At 37.4% G+C, this 15647-nt stretch overlaps 1 protein-coding gene across 10 annotated transcripts in view; it reads left to right on the top strand.

Moving 5' to 3' along the window:
* MEF2C (myocyte enhancer factor 2C) overlaps positions 1-15647 on the top strand; it is a 141434-nt gene that overhangs the window by 104081 nt on the left and 21706 nt on the right. For all 10 annotated transcript variants that reach the window (XM_069776410.1, XM_069776405.1, XM_069776403.1 and 7 more), the window contains 2 exons: positions 5801-5987; positions 7144-7191. In XM_069776410.1, coding sequence (XP_069632511.1) covers positions 5801-5987; positions 7144-7191 — 235 coding nt within the window. The remainder of the gene's footprint in view (positions 1-5800; positions 5988-7143; positions 7192-15647) is intronic.

Raw genomic sequence — 15647 nt, 5'->3', positions numbered from 1 at the left:
GTCTCTTCTGTAGTGCTAGTCAATTGTGCATACAAAATCTGATACCTAAGCCGAGGATACCTCTTAAGGATGCTCAGATTCTGCCTCATGCAGTGTAGCTGTTCTTTCCATTAATTCTCAGCACAAAGCTTTTCACTCAAGTTAATTAAAATTTGAAGAAATTCTCACATCATGGCAAATGTATTTTTACCAAAAAAATTTAAATAATAAAGATTTTCCTAGAGACCAGAATGGCACCAAATTTGATAAATCAGTATTTGGAATGGCTGGTTAAGGATGCCCAACATGTATATAAAATATCAGAGAGGAATACATATACATTCCATCTTTTATTACCTCCCTTTTTATTTGCTTCTTTTGCATAGCTGTTTTTCTCAGAAAAAAAAAAGCTCTAAAGCTGTCACCATGAATTTGGTTGCTCAAGATGGAACTCAGTTTGACAAACGATGACTGCAACATTTAGGGTGAACATTATAAGCTGGAATGCTTAACCCTTTTTCACGTCAAAATCTTAGCAATTGCCATTCCTTTCTTTCAAGGATGACCTTTTGGCTTGTTCAAATCCAAGTGACAGAATTTTCAATCAGATAGTATTTAAACAAGCTACCTTAAAAATTGTGTTTGGGATGGTCCTTCAGATCCTCTGTTTCTCTCATGCTACTTGTTTTTGTTCCAACAAAGCAGCACATGTTATAAACATTTGAAATCTTAAGACATGAAAAAAACCCTTGGAAAAAAAGTCATTCCTGTGATAGTGAGTTCTATCAATTTCTTTATGTCCATAAGCATTTGGGAAAATGATCCTTTCTATAAAACTAGGAAAGTCTTAGGAATTAGAAACAACACACTTAATCTAAACACGGCACATCACTTTTGTCCTCCCAAAAATCAATGGACTTTCCCTCTGGTTTATTTCATTAAATTTAACCTTTTGATGTCAAATACAGTCCTACTTCAGCTATTAACATGGTGATTAACTTGGTTTCCTGAGCTGTATTTTGGTATAATGTAACTTCCTACCTTGCAGGGGTGTTACAAGGTGCAGTGTATTATCTTTTTGTGAAATTACTTCAGAGTTGTTTCAGAGATACAGAACTGCAAAATGTTAGCGTTTCTTTTCATGTAAGACAGGATATCCCTTCTTTGAATACTGCAGAGCTCAAGGTCTGTGTGGTCCATCAAGCTGCTTACCACAAAAGGAAGAATCAGTAGATGTTCTCCCCTAATGCAACCGGAGCTCCTTCTCTTGGCATAAGCCAAGAGGTAATGAGCAAGATAGAGCTCAAAGCTAGTGCATAATGGAAATTTGCAAATCTAACATATGTTTTTATATATACGTATTATATATATTATAGTGTATATGATAATTTCCCTAACTGTGCAAATCAGTATAACTTCAGGGAAGTCAGGGAAGTTACATTCATTTACTTGTGATCATCAAATGTAGCCAAGAAAGTTGGGGAGGAAGAAAGCAAAATTGAACAAAAAGTCACCAAGTCAAGTCATTAAATCACTACTTACAAAATATATAAAACAATGCAATGCCTGTGCCTGGTCTTGTAACAGAATAAAGCTGCTGCCAAATGAAAACAAAATTGGCTTTTGCTCCTAACAGCTAAGGCCAATAATGTTTCCTCAGATAATTTTCTGGGGATAAGTATTTATATTGTTCTAAAACATCTGATAATAATTAGACATTTATTTGTAGTTTTCATAAGAGTGATGAAAGCAGAGGAGACAGAAATAGTCCACTAGAAGGGAGCTATAAGTATCTCTGTCTCTAAATAAATGAAGGCCTGGTTGAACATGGGAGGGACAAAAACAATATTTAACACAGAATGTTTGGTCCATTAATTTCCAAGGGGTTTGAGGCCCCAACGCTTTGCTTTGCACAACGTACCACAGCTTGTGGAGCACACGGCTGACACAGTGTGTGCTGCACGCTGGCGGTACCCTCTCAGGTGAGCCATCTGCCCTCTTTGGCAATTGTGTCCAAAGGTGAAAAGACGGAGGAAAAAAGAAAAAAAAAAAAAAAAAAGGCAAAATGTGGCAAGCTGCGTACACATTAGAGTAAGGCTTCATCTATGTTAGTAAATTAGCAAATGGCAAAGAACATACCGAGGCAGCGGGAGGTGCTTATCTCTGCCCTGAATTGTTTGAACAGTCCCTGGCATGCTTTTGGCACCCACCAAATAATGATCTCCCAGACAATTTCTTAGCTCTGTTTGGTAGTTAGCCCAGGCCAGGAACAATTCCCAATTGTCAGTTTATATGTAGTCATGATGTTTTTGAGGTTGAGAAAGCTTAATAGTATGGACATGGACTGCTTTGTGGCCTCAGATGGCCTCAGTTTCTAGGCAAGTTTAATTTACTAATATAGATATTATGCAAGTGCATCATAAGCTTTAAAGTCCACCAGGCGTAGCTGGAATAGATATGCCCCGTGACTTACCACCAAGAATGACTAGGGAATCTGCAGGAGGCTGCAGTTCTTGGTGAAGTAAATATAAGACTGTAACAAAATCTGGGCAACCAGAGCAAAACTGTTGCTGGGGACTTACTGTTTAATACTGGTGCTTATCCTGAGAAACTTCTCTCTCTAACCTTTCACTGCTGAGGAGAAGAAATAAAAACTACTGTATTCCAGACATAGTGTGTATTGTGCTGCAAAGCACAGAGTAAACTGACTTTGCCCTGATAAAATTGCCTGTGAAGTGCTCTGTAAATAGAAGTAAGTATATCCAGATAGTAGGTAAAATAGTGAATATGAAACCATTACTACAGAAATTAAGAAAATATTTTAACTAGTTTAAAAATTATATTTAAAATGACAAAATGAAAGCTAAGTAACTGTTTCAGCAATGTTTTTATATTTCAGTGATGACTAGGGAGACTGGCAGCCACAAGAGCAACCAAGACTGGAGCTCTTTTGTGCTGTGCTAACATAGAAAAAGAAGATTCCAGCCCTTGAAGGGTTTGGGTTGTACATGGAAGAAAGACAGAGTGTAATGATGAAAGCAGACAAGCCTGTTGAGGATTAGCAAGACCTTCAGACCTGCATTTGTACCTGTGTTTTAGTTTAGATAACTCAATAGAAGTTTGGATTAGGAAGAGAAGTTAAGAAAATAGAGGCAATACTGATGTCCACCCAGGCTCGGAGGGCAGAGTTCACAGATCTCATGACAGAGGTGAAGAAGACATTGTGCAAAGTGCTCCCCAGTGGGTGATACTCAACCTGAGATGGGCTGGCACTCGGGCAGACAGGATCATGTGCTCAAAGCCAACAGACAGAGAGTTCTCCACCACAGCCCCGAACGTTGCAATAACAAGGGACTCCGTGTTGGCTTATTCGTGTCTCACGTCAGGCTGGAGGTGGAGCTAAGTCATCTCTCCTCATGTGAATTCACTGGCTAAAACCTTTTGAAAAGGCAGAAACCAGCAGCAGCAGCTGATTTTGAGCTCCAGGAACAGCCATGGACTTCTGACTTACACTGGATTTGGGAACCTTTGGGGTCTGTCTGTGACCAGTGCGGAGAATGTCTTGCTTCAAAACATACCTTCAGACTGATAAGATGTTTCAGATTATGCTATGTGAGCCTATTTCCAAGGGCCCTAGACCTCAGTCGTGACATACGCTGGTACTCCTTGTGCTAGGTACTTTGTAAATTTTCCTTTGAAAGGCAAGTGACGCATGCAACTAGTGAGCTGGACTTCACCTGTAAGCACATCTGCAGGCATAAAAAGGTGGTTCCTGAAAAAGCATACTTCAGCAATGACATTTTTCATCACTTAATCATTTATTCTCTTTTTTCTATTTGTGAGACACAAACATTAGTATGTTTCAGAATCCCTACACAGACCTAGCAGCAAGTGTAGTTTTGCTCCTTACACAGTGAACACCAAGACACCTCTCATCCCCTTCCCACCTCTACTTAAACCAGTCAACTCTATGGAAGAATACGGCCCTTGGGGTGCATTTCAGCTCCTCGGCAAAGGGAGGCGAGCCCCAGCGTGCAGCCTCCCACCTGGGGAGCAATGCCAGCAGGTCCGTCCACTCGAGCGCCCGACCTGATCTCAGCCATTATGCTACGGCCATCTCTCACAAAACCAGGCCACAGCTACGTAGAGGGTTTCAGAGCTAAATTAACACTTTGAAATAAGTCCCAAGGCATTTGTGTAACATATCCTTCACATCATATGCTGAACTAAAATCTTGCTGTGTGTTTCGGTGGTTAAGCAAAATGTTTCCTCTATATTTAGAGCAAAATTATGTCTGCGCCTAGGAAGGGGAGAGGACAAAAAAAAAAAAAAAGAAACTTAAGGGATAACTGTAATTTGATGGCTAGCACTGTAATACGCAGGGCACAGACAACAGCTCTGGCCAGCCAAAGAAGAGACGTGTGGGTGGCAGAAGGTCAGGGTGCCTCTGTTCCCTGACACAGCAGATTATGTGTCCAGCTCTCAACGTACTCCCTCTAGGTACATGAAGATTTACCAGGACTATCAGCTGCCAACAACAAATTTAAAATCTGTGATTTCCTCCCTCTGAAGCTGTTACAAGGCTGGTTTAAAGAATTTTTTGATGGGTTTAGACTCTTGAAGCTTATACGATTTTTAAATGGTGAATTAAGGGGTACTTCATTTGCATTCAGGTATTTGAATATATAAAATGCTGTCAGGTAATTCTGAAAAAGTTTTCTTTCCCTTCACAAAGGCAAGAAATTAATTATTTTGGAAACAAGTAAATTAAATATGGAGTTCTAATGCATTTGAATGCCACCAGAGTCATAAATTTTAAAGAAATTCAGGCAACTGCCACCCAAGAAAACGCCAAACAACAAACCCACCAGCCAACCAAGGAAACCTGAGTTGGGCTTTCTGGGAGCATAGTGAGAATCAGGTACTACATGTCCTCACAAGCTCTGTCAGAATGGTCGATAATTTGGCTCTTTTTTGAAAGGGATTCTTGCAAAGGAAGTTGGCTGAGCAGAGGATCCTGCCTTAAAGCATGAAAACAGTGTATTGAAAAGGTGTCACCAAACACCACTAACCCCCCCCCCAAAACGGACCAAAACAAAACAAAACAAACAAATAAACCCAACCAGGGGAAAAAAAAAACAAACAAACAAACAAAAAAAAAAACACAAAGAACCCAAAGACTGGTGTGTATCTGAACTTCTTGTATTTGCTACCTGTCCCGGAGTATAACTTTGTTTCTTTTGAGCCCCTCCAAGCTAAGATAGAAACTTTAAAAAAAAGGTAATTTACTGTGTTGGTGCCTTTAACATGATTTGGGATCATTCTGGTTGCTAAAGCAACATAAGCTGAAATTAAAGCTTTCCCTTTTGCATTCCACCCCTTCTAATTTTTATCCATGCAATGAAGTCATCATAATCATGTACCTTTGATCTTGCAGTCATCTGTGACACTAGATTAAGATATCACAAGTGAACAATTACGACTTCATGGAGTGAAAGAAAAAGAAAATTAAGCTTCATAAAGCAGGGGTTAGTTTTAAACAAAAAAAAAAAAAAGAAAAAGAAAAAAATCTTTCCAGTTCTTACAAACTAAATGTGCAAGCTGCATTAAAGGAAGATGGAATCATGATTTGAAATACCATATTTAAAAGCCTTGGTAACTCTTTTGAAACTCTTCTCTTGACTCTTGGGGGAGGAGGGAGAGCGTAAATATTTTAACCACCAACTACAAAATATTCCAACTAAATATAGAGTAACTGTACTTGAAGGCTGTTGTGCTTCTGTACTATTCTCGTCTTTGTTTCCCTTTTTTGCTTGTACAGGCTGTTCCACCACCAAACTTTGAGATGCCAGTTTCTATCCCAGTGTCCAACCACAACAGTTTGGTATACAGTAACCCAGTCAGCTCACTGGGAAACCCCAACCTTTTGCCGCTGGCTCATCCTTCTTTGCAAAGAAATAGCATGTCTCCTGGCGTGACACATCGGCCTCCGAGTGCAGGTAACACAGGTAGGCTCTGTTCAATCCCATCCCTTTAAATGCTCTTTTATCAGCTGCTTCTGTGCCTTAGGTCACTTTAAACTGTACTCTGAGAAACAAGAACTCTGTTTTTACCAGTCATAACAGTTTGTCCAAAATTGCTGTGTTGAAAAATCAAAAGAAGAGCCAAAGGGGTTTCTATTCCCAATTTAGAAAATTAAAAAAAAAAAAAGTTCTAGAAAAAGCTGAATATTGACTAAGGTTAAAGGAAATCAATAAAGGATAAAAGGGCAGACAATTTGCTGTTTCATAAAAAGGCAACTTGTCTACTTAATTCATGCAAGAACTCACTATACCATAAAGCTTAAGGGGGCAGGGGAGAAAATGTAGCCAACTCAAACAAGTTGAAGCAAGTAAAATAGGACACTCATTACTTAAATCATCGGTCTAGAGGCTAAATGCAGACTTTATTATTATTTATGCATTCACAAGTTCCTTGATGGGTAAATGTTAGTTGAGCTCTGTACTTGAGTGCCTTGTATAGCACGAGGCTGGGCTTTGCTCTGGTGATGATGAGGGCTCACCTCTGAATAGGATAAATGGGGATTAAGTTCGTTCACTCTGTCTGGCCAAAAGAACATCAAGATCCTTAAGTATACCAGGTTCAAAGAACCATCTGAGGTCCCCAAGTGCAAAGAGAAGTTTTAAAAATCCTTAGAGTGAATGTCTATGAAAGGCTGAGGAAATTAAAATTAAAAGCTATGTAGATATATATTACAGCTTCTGAGTTAAATTCTTGTCCAGGAACCTTCAGACTATTCCTCCCAATCCTATGTGGAAGCCTTTGCTTTTCTGACTAATACTGAAGGAAAGATAGTTTTCAAATGAAGGTCTACTATACATAACTTTCAAATATAATTGATTTTTCATATGCTGTGGAAGTATGAAAATAAAATGATGAAATGATGTGTAGTACCGATTTTGTCCTTGGAAGGCAAATATCTCGTACGGGTAACATTAAACATTACACTTTTATGACTATGGGTCCAATCCGATGCCTATTAAAGTCAGAGGAAAACAGTGGTGGGTACTGGAGCAGGCCATCTGAAGTTAGAGAAAATGTTTTGAATGTTTGCCTGTTACAATTTATCGTGCTCATTTGTAGTATTTCATTTCAACACCCTAGGTGGCCTGATGGGTGGGGACCTCACAACCGGTGCTGGCACCAGTGCAGGTAAAGAGAAAGAGTTTATATTTATCTTTCTAGGTGAACAAAGGACTTCCTTCAAAGGCTGAGTCCTAAAATAGCTCCATATTGGAGGTGGGATATTAGAAAGTGATGGGCATCGGTTTAATTCCCCCAGCTGGGGAATGGGGAGTCGATACTTCTGCTTCTCTTATTTGTAGGAGGAGGCTTGTTTTCAGCAATGTCAAAAATCTTACACCTCAACAAATTCCACAGATACAAATGTCTGTTTTCCTTCACATTAGCCTTTCTGTAAAAACTTTTGGGTCCATTGCATAGCCCTGTTCAGGCAAAACTTCTACTGATGCCAGCGTCAGAAACCCTGATTCTTTTTAAGTCACAGCAAGTTTTTCTTTTGACTTTAGTGGAATTGGGGTTTTGTTTTATGAATTTAAACTTGAGTAAAGATTTCAGTCGCTCATCAGACTTCAATCTACTGATCACAGATTTGATTTCACGCCCCTGCTCTAAGACCATTGCTAGTCAGCAAAATCTGTTAGCATTTACTTAAATAATCAGTAATTAACTTAAGCTTAGTTTTATGTATTTGCTTAAGTGCTTTGGTACACAACAGGGCAAGGATTTTCAAAATACCCATGCAGAGAAAAAGATTAGCCCCTTTAGTCCTGCTCCTATAGAACTAATGAAAACTGTACTTGCTAAGGTCTGTGTTATCAAAGCAATGTTGTCAGAGTAGTCCCCTTTGCTCAGTAAACTCAGTGGTTTGTTAGCAATGTCAGCAATGTTGCATTATTACAAATACGGATTACAAAAGACAATGGCAAGATTACTGTTTCAGTTTGAGAAGTAAACACATATGTTCGAAGAAAATAAGCTGAGTGGTAAAACATGGAACACATCCAATTTTACTGGGTTAACTGCTTTCAGAAAGAACTGTATGGAAAAATAGTTGGAAGATCCATTTTGTGCACTGTAATCCAAGGCTGATATATATGCCAATTCTGACGATGTCTCATGAAATTACTTATAAAGAAATTCTGGATATAGTGATCTTTTCTTTCTTGGCTCTTCTCAGTCTGCATTAGACCACCCCTCCTTTTATCTTCATGCATAGATGAGTCACAGATGTTTGTGTGATGCATTTGTAGTAAAATTGAAACTGCACAGCATTGTATCAAAAAGGCACTTTAAATGCATGCTGAAGCTTTGAGGGGTCATTTTGTATTAATTTAGGAGTAGGGAAGGCAGACCACAGGAACTTAGCTATTAGTCTCCTTTGTTCTCAAAAAAAGAAAGCATGATAGAAAATTATAGTTTTGTTAATTATCTTTTGTTAGCCTGCGAAACACAGCTAAAGAAAGATTCATTCTGGAGATGTTCGCATTTCATCTCCTTTTAACCTCTTGCACAGTCTAAACTTCAGGAAAGACAAGGGAGGGACTCGGGTAGGAAATTGATTGCCCTATTAAGGAGCTCCCTCTACTGTCTTATTAAGAAATACCATTGCCTCGTTCCTGGTTTCCCTGTTCCTTTAAAAAGACGCTGGAAAGCAATTAGTAAAGAAGGCAATGTTTTCTTTTAAAAGGGGCACATACTGAAATAAAAGTTTGTCTACACACGCATTCAGCTTAATAATCCTTGTGCTTAATAAAATCTGTATATCAATATGCCAGTGGAAAATTTATATTCCTTCTAAATACATTTTTTTCTCAGAAATATATTAAAAGCATATATAAGCGTAGGAAGAGGGATAGCTTGATTATTTACTTACAAATTAAGAATTTGTATTTCCTGCACGTAGTGTTATGCATTAAGCTCTCAAGCAATGTAACTTTGGAGTAGGCAATTGATTTGAGGGGCATATGTATGAGGGGCATTGCTAGGAATGCATCATAAATATTTAATTGTGTGAATAGTCTTTGTTCTTTATCTGGCAATAAGAGCTTTAAACACCATTAAAGAAGTGTTTTCTAAATCTCTTAAAGGCAGAGCAGTAGGAAGAATTTGATACAGGGCTGAAGAAAGATTAAAAGGTCACTATAAGGTTGAATCCTCTGTCTTAGTCGCATCATTCCACAATAGCACTATTTTGGACAGTCCTCTTTCTTTAGGGTGCAGAAGAATAAACATCAAAAGTTCTCTTTGTTCATCATTCTTCACAAGAAACAGAGACCTCTGTGTTTTCTTCTATTTGGCATCTTAGAAGCTGGTAGCATGAGCATGTGGTTTAATCTGTTGGGGTTCATGTTTCTGGCCAAATTAGAACATTATGAATTTGCATTTTTCTGCAGTGTCCAAAAATAGCATATATTCAAAATAACATACTCCAAGAAGAAGAGTCTAAAGAGTTTCATTTCTGCTATTACAAAATGAAACTACTTTTGATTACTAACACCAGGCCTCAGTTTCTGTACTACTTTAACAAATTACATTATAACAAATTGCATTATAACTGCAATATCAGAAATGGAAAAAGATTAGTTAAGCTTGTGTTTTGAGAAGTATGTTATTTTGTTGGTTTGGATTATTTCAAGTAATAACCCTGAAATCATCCACAATTTACCTTGGGAGTCAACCCAAGACATAAATAGAACTTTAAAAAGCTGACTACTTCTTGATTATCCTACACAACTAAATACCATCAGTAGTATTTTTAAGTTAAACCAAGGTTATCTCAGGTTCGTTAAAGTAAATTTGTTCTTAGCCAAACACTGATTGAATAGTTTCTCTCATGTGATAGTAGCAACTGCCAACAAAATTAGAGTGAACTTCACATTTAGTATAGTTGCTAAATTATAAATACAGCAATGTCTTTGGCACTATCTTCTCAAACCAGAGGCTTTTGATTGAAAGAGGGAACAAGAACTTTTTGGAGCCAAATTGGTATGCTCTAAAATGATTCTAGTTTATGCCATAACTAATATGAAGACTAAGTGACATGTTATGTGTTTACTTAATAGACTATGTGAAAGTTCTTTGAATTTTTAGGGAGTGTAGTCTTTATCAAAACCACTTAACAGTAACTTGACCAGAAATAAATAATGTGTACAAGGTTTTAGCACTGTAAATTATGTGAACTCAAGTTTTACGCAGTGGCTCAATATTTATTTTGAAAGCCTCATGAAAGATTAAAACTTCAAAAATTTTTCAATAGTTTTAATATCAAAATTACACAGTATTGGGGGATGTCTTTCTTTGCATCTGTACTTTATACTTTTCATTTTCAAACTGAGTTATATTTTTAGATTGAGTTATATTTTTCATTTTTATACAGTTTTCAGATTATGACATTTTGTATTTTATAATTAAATTTTCTTTTGAATGGAATAAACCCATATAGATCAACAGAATTTCTTTATGGTTTAAACCACTATAAATAGTAAAATTGAAGGAAAAATTCAATCTCAAGTTTTAAATCCAGGATAGGTATAATAAAAAATATACTTGCTTTAATTGTTTATTCACTTTCAGTAATTTGTTTCACTATTTGATTTCTGTACTGCCTCCATCTTGACATTATTGTTAAACTACAGGAGCAAGTTATTCAAAAGTACTTGGGACTCTACAAATGCTGTCTGAGGGATTAAGTGCTTCTTCTCTTTAAATCAAGCATCCTCAACCTCAACCTTTAAACCTCTTCTTTAAAATCATTAGAAACTGAAAAGATCAGTAATGCATTTTGAAAAATTCATCCCATGTCTTTTTAATAACTGAATCCCTTATTTACCTATAACTCAGCAGCTAGTCATTTTCTTCTGGAAATTAACCACAAGCTAACAGTTGCCTTCTCATCTTCTGAGGGCTGAGGTCCTGGATCTGCCAGGCAATATCATAATTTGCTAGTGCTTTCCTGCTCCTTTTTCTTTTCTTGGTCATGTACTGACTGTGGGTGAATGTATTATATATTCTACTAGTATTTCAAGCCACATGGGAATATACATAGTAGTAGGGGGGTTTAATTTACAAGCCCTCAGGGCAGAGGCAATCTGGATTGTATCGTCTCAAAAAAGAGTGATTTACTAAAAAGATGCAATCTGCCGAAATAAGCCTACAAGCAGTACTGAAAATAAGCAAAGATTTCAAAGGCACCTAGTTGCATTAGTGTCTTTTGAAAATATAAATATAAATAAGCAAACTAATACTAAAAACAAAAATTAAAAAATTAAATGGTTACATAAATATTCTCCACTGTGCCCTGAAATCATGCTTGGCATAGTCAAGAGAAGATAATTCTTAGGCTACAAGTGTGGAATATGTTAAATAAACAAGTGAGCTTAGAACAATGATTCCCAAACCACAGTTTATGGGCAACCTGTTAGAACTGGGTTTACCAGGGAGAGCATGATAAGTTGTTGCCCTTCCCTTATTACTTGATGAGTGCAGTCACCCACAGACCTCTGATCCAAAGATTGGGCAAGATGTGGTGCAAAAGTATAGTAAACAATAGTTCCTGTCCAAGGAAGTTTACAGTCCAAAAGAAAGAACACGCAGTCATTCATAACATAGTTTGTGATGCAATAGTGCCAAATCCAAACAATAAGAACTCATAAATTGGCAGGTTGGCTTAAAACCATGGAGGGGGATAAGAAATGAAAAATATAACAGCTCTCCTTTTCTCTTTTTCCACTCACATTATGCCATTAAGTCTTCCCTTTTCCAGCTTTCCTCCCCATAAGGAGGATATATGGGGGGGGCGGGTCAGTGTTTTAAGGGAACTACCTAGAGGTAGAAGATTTGTGATAAAGCAGGGAGAACGGTAGAACTTGTCTGACAGCTCTAATACATAGTATGAAGGAAATAGTCTGTCCAGCAGTACCTGAATTTCATATATGTGTAGGCAGCCAACACAGGCCTTTCCAAAATTAAGTCCTATTTCTGCCCTAAGCAACTGATCTGTTTTATACAGCTTATTCAGACTCTTTTCATACAGGTAAAAATCACATCAGTGAAACTGTGAGAATAAGTTTGAAAGCATAGATGCTACTGTCCATGTAAAAATCAAAAAAATCTTGCAAATGGTGTCATATGCAAAGGTTGGATGCATGTATTTTCAGCTAACTCATGTGATCTCTTACCAATGAATAGATTCATGTAGGCTCTGAGTAGACCTCAATGAAAATCTGAGAAAATTTGGCCTTTATTAGGTTTCCATCAGTTGTGTAAGTGTTGACTTAGTAATTTATTTAGTTATTCTCTGTCTCATCATCTCTCTAATCAACAGTGTCTCAATATTTGTATTTATAAAAAGACAGCTTGAAAAGATTGAAGGGGAGAAAGCCCTAAGTTCACATGTAATGAACAATTAAGTGAGTCATACAAACTGTGGTTCTTTGTAAGTGGGATTTTAAAGACAGGCGTGATTGACTTCTTTTCCTTTATGACAAGCAGTTTCAAATGTTCCTCAACAATAATTTGGATTCTTTAGATAAAGTCCTTTTCCTAGTGAAGTCTGGGGGAATTTTATGCTTTACTTTGGTGAGACAGGGATTTCACTGGGGTTTTTGTGCATTCTTGCTCATTAAGACACCACATTGCACACTCCAATCCATATCCTTGTCCAAATTCAGAAAACATAAGAAGGCATTGCAAATCAGCAAACATCTGGATTTCATGCCTATCCTGAGTCCTGAAAGAGATAGCTGATGCCTCCTGGATCTGGAATGCAGCAATGACTTTGGTCTGAGAAAGAAAGCAAGAAATGCTTTTAACCTCTTGAAGTGGGGACTGCAGCCACATGTGGAAGCTCCTGGCAGTATTAAATTAATGTGACCCCTGCCCTTTAACTTTTAACATGATTCTCCAATGAAGATATTCAATCCATAAATTCCATTCGTTCTCCACGTCTCTTGCAAGCTGATTTTTCCTTTGGTTACAGTTGGAAGTCTCCCAGAAATAAAGCCAGAGGATGCAGGGGTGGGTTAGTCACTGATCTTTTCTTTGCATCTGTTTAAATTTTAAAACAAATCTAAGTAGTATTATCTATGTGCAAAACACTTTCCTTTTGTGTGCATATCTGTTCTAATAACATTGATAAGTTAAAAATATAAGTATATATCATTTGTGTTTAATATACATAGTCCTGAAATTTTCCTGACATTGAATTTTAAATTATGGATTCTTCATTTTTCAATAATTATGCATTTAACAAAAATCAACAATTTAACTTTAGCTATATCTTTATTAAAAAAAAATCTTAACAGTTATTTCTAAAATTTCTTTGGGGAAACAAGAAAGTACATTTTCAAATAATGTGTTCAGTTTGTAATTGGAATTACTTCTTGTTATGAAATTTTTTTCATTAAAAAAGCATTTTTCCCCAAAATGATAATTGATTTCAAACACCCAAAAAAGGAAATTATTTGTCATCAGCAAATAATTTGTTGAAAGCAGATGATTTGTCAGAGGGTCTCACTCAGGCAGTCAAGAGGCGAGGTATGTCCTCTGCTCTTCTCAGGCTCATCTTTCTATGATGCTATACATCTTCAGAAAACATTATATTTTTCAGTAATATAGTGTTCTCTCTGACATAATTCAGGGTTTTTTCCTTTCTTCTGACTCTAGAACAGCTCATATAAAAAAAAGAAAAAATGTTTTTTGCATAAACAGGACTAGAATGGAGCATCTTTTCAGCTAGCATACAAGATGAAGGTACATGCTCCTAATATGCATTATTTAATTGCTTTATGAGAATTAACTTATAATCATAAGAGACTAGCTAAGTCCTGAAAACATATTTTGGAGAGGGGGTTATCTCAGACAGCTGAGGACCAGATATGATTTGTGCATCCTGCGCATGTTAAGAGATCAGGTCTGTGCCAGTTAATTCGAGATTTTCAGAAAAGCTGTTCTGCAAGCTAAATTTCAGCTTGAAAACCACCCTAGAGTTTTGGTGTTGACCTCTCCGACTAGACTGAAACTTAGTGTGGAAGATCACTGCATTCCTAGCGTAGAGCGTGGACTAACCTTTGCAAATGTGAAGGGTGAGTGAGGAGGGAGCACTACACAAGGTCGGGGACATTACACTGTGCCTGCTCCTCATGGTAGCAGCTACAACACCTGTGGCAGGGGCAGGGTAGCGGTTTTGCCATGGTAAGACACTTTTAAATGATTCTCTGATCCCTGACATCTTGTCTGGACCTTAAAAACTTATAAGACACAGGAATATAGTTCTGATGCTCATTGTGCAGTGCCCACATATTTGATCTACAGATGTGTAATATTTATAAAGCACAAAACTGAAGACCACTGTGTAATTTTCTTAAATGATTCATCTCAATAATTACAACTTAGTTACTGTACTGATTAAGTGAAGCTTCAGGCCAAACAAGATAACTTGAAATATATGTGCGTAACTATTGATAAATCATCATATTAGAACAGAATAGTGTTGTGGAAGTGGAAATCAGTGAATCAATACCATCAGAAGTAAAGATATAGGAAAGACAGTGTTTCTGCATTAAAGCTATACATTCTGAGATTCCTGAAATGAGGTGCCATTAAAGAATTATGAAGGTAAATAGTAAGATGCTATAATCAGACAATGTAAGAATATAAGCATACTGACAATAGTAACTGTACTGCAAAATTTAAAAAAAAACACAAACAGGACCTGGACTTGGATCATCTATTGCTCTGTTTCTTTGCTGAGCAAAAAAGGAAAGAATAAGGATGATCATCTTTGAAGACGGAAAAGCAGTCCCCCTTCTCTCAGTGTCTAATTTGCAACAGACCCTCACTGCCTGTGTGATATACCCCTGTTCCAAAGGTTGCAAGAAGGGAGTCCAGAGATGTGCTGAAATATCTGCCTACAGCTTGGGAAACCTAATTGCAATAAGAAATGTTTTGAAGGGTTGCTCACAGTTCCTTATGTGCGTAGCCACGGGCTAATTCTGTAGGCAGTCAGGTGTCACCTTTACATTTATTTTATTAAGGTGTGAACACCTAGACTAAAATGGGAGAATAGTCAGTGCCAGAACTACTTTAGAAACATTTAAATACGGATCTTATTATAGCAATAAAACATAACCGCAGTGTTGGTGATCAGGTTAGTTTGCCACGTACTTAGTTATGCACTTGACTCAGCAGTAAAGTATTTGCATGAAGTTTAATGGTCTGTGATGCACAGGTCAGGTTTCTGTTCTCATGGTCTCTCATTCTACATCTAAGTAAACTCACCTATTTCTCCATTTGGCTGAAAAAGCATCTCAGATTTCTCACCTCCTAGATTCATGGCATGTCCTTAGATTTCCAGAAATGTGTTTTGCAATGTGTTCCCCATTGTCAGGTGGCCAAAGAGCCACTTCTTCACTTTCAGCCTCTGCCTGAGAGGCATCGTCTTTGTCCTGAAAGAAATCTGAGCCCAGTTGCCGCAGTATGGGATACACATGCCCTTTTCCAGCAATAGTTGTGTGCACCTGCAAATACTCCACATAGAGTAGACTGTAAGGACGTTCCAAATTTTGTATGGCACTAGCCCCAGGGTT

The sequence above is a fragment of the Haliaeetus albicilla genome, chromosome Z (genome assembly GCF_947461875.1).
Source record: "Haliaeetus albicilla chromosome Z, bHalAlb1.1, whole genome shotgun sequence".
NCBI lineage: Eukaryota > Metazoa > Chordata > Aves > Accipitriformes > Accipitridae > Haliaeetus > Haliaeetus albicilla.
This window is presented reverse-complemented; position numbering and strand designations above follow the sequence as displayed.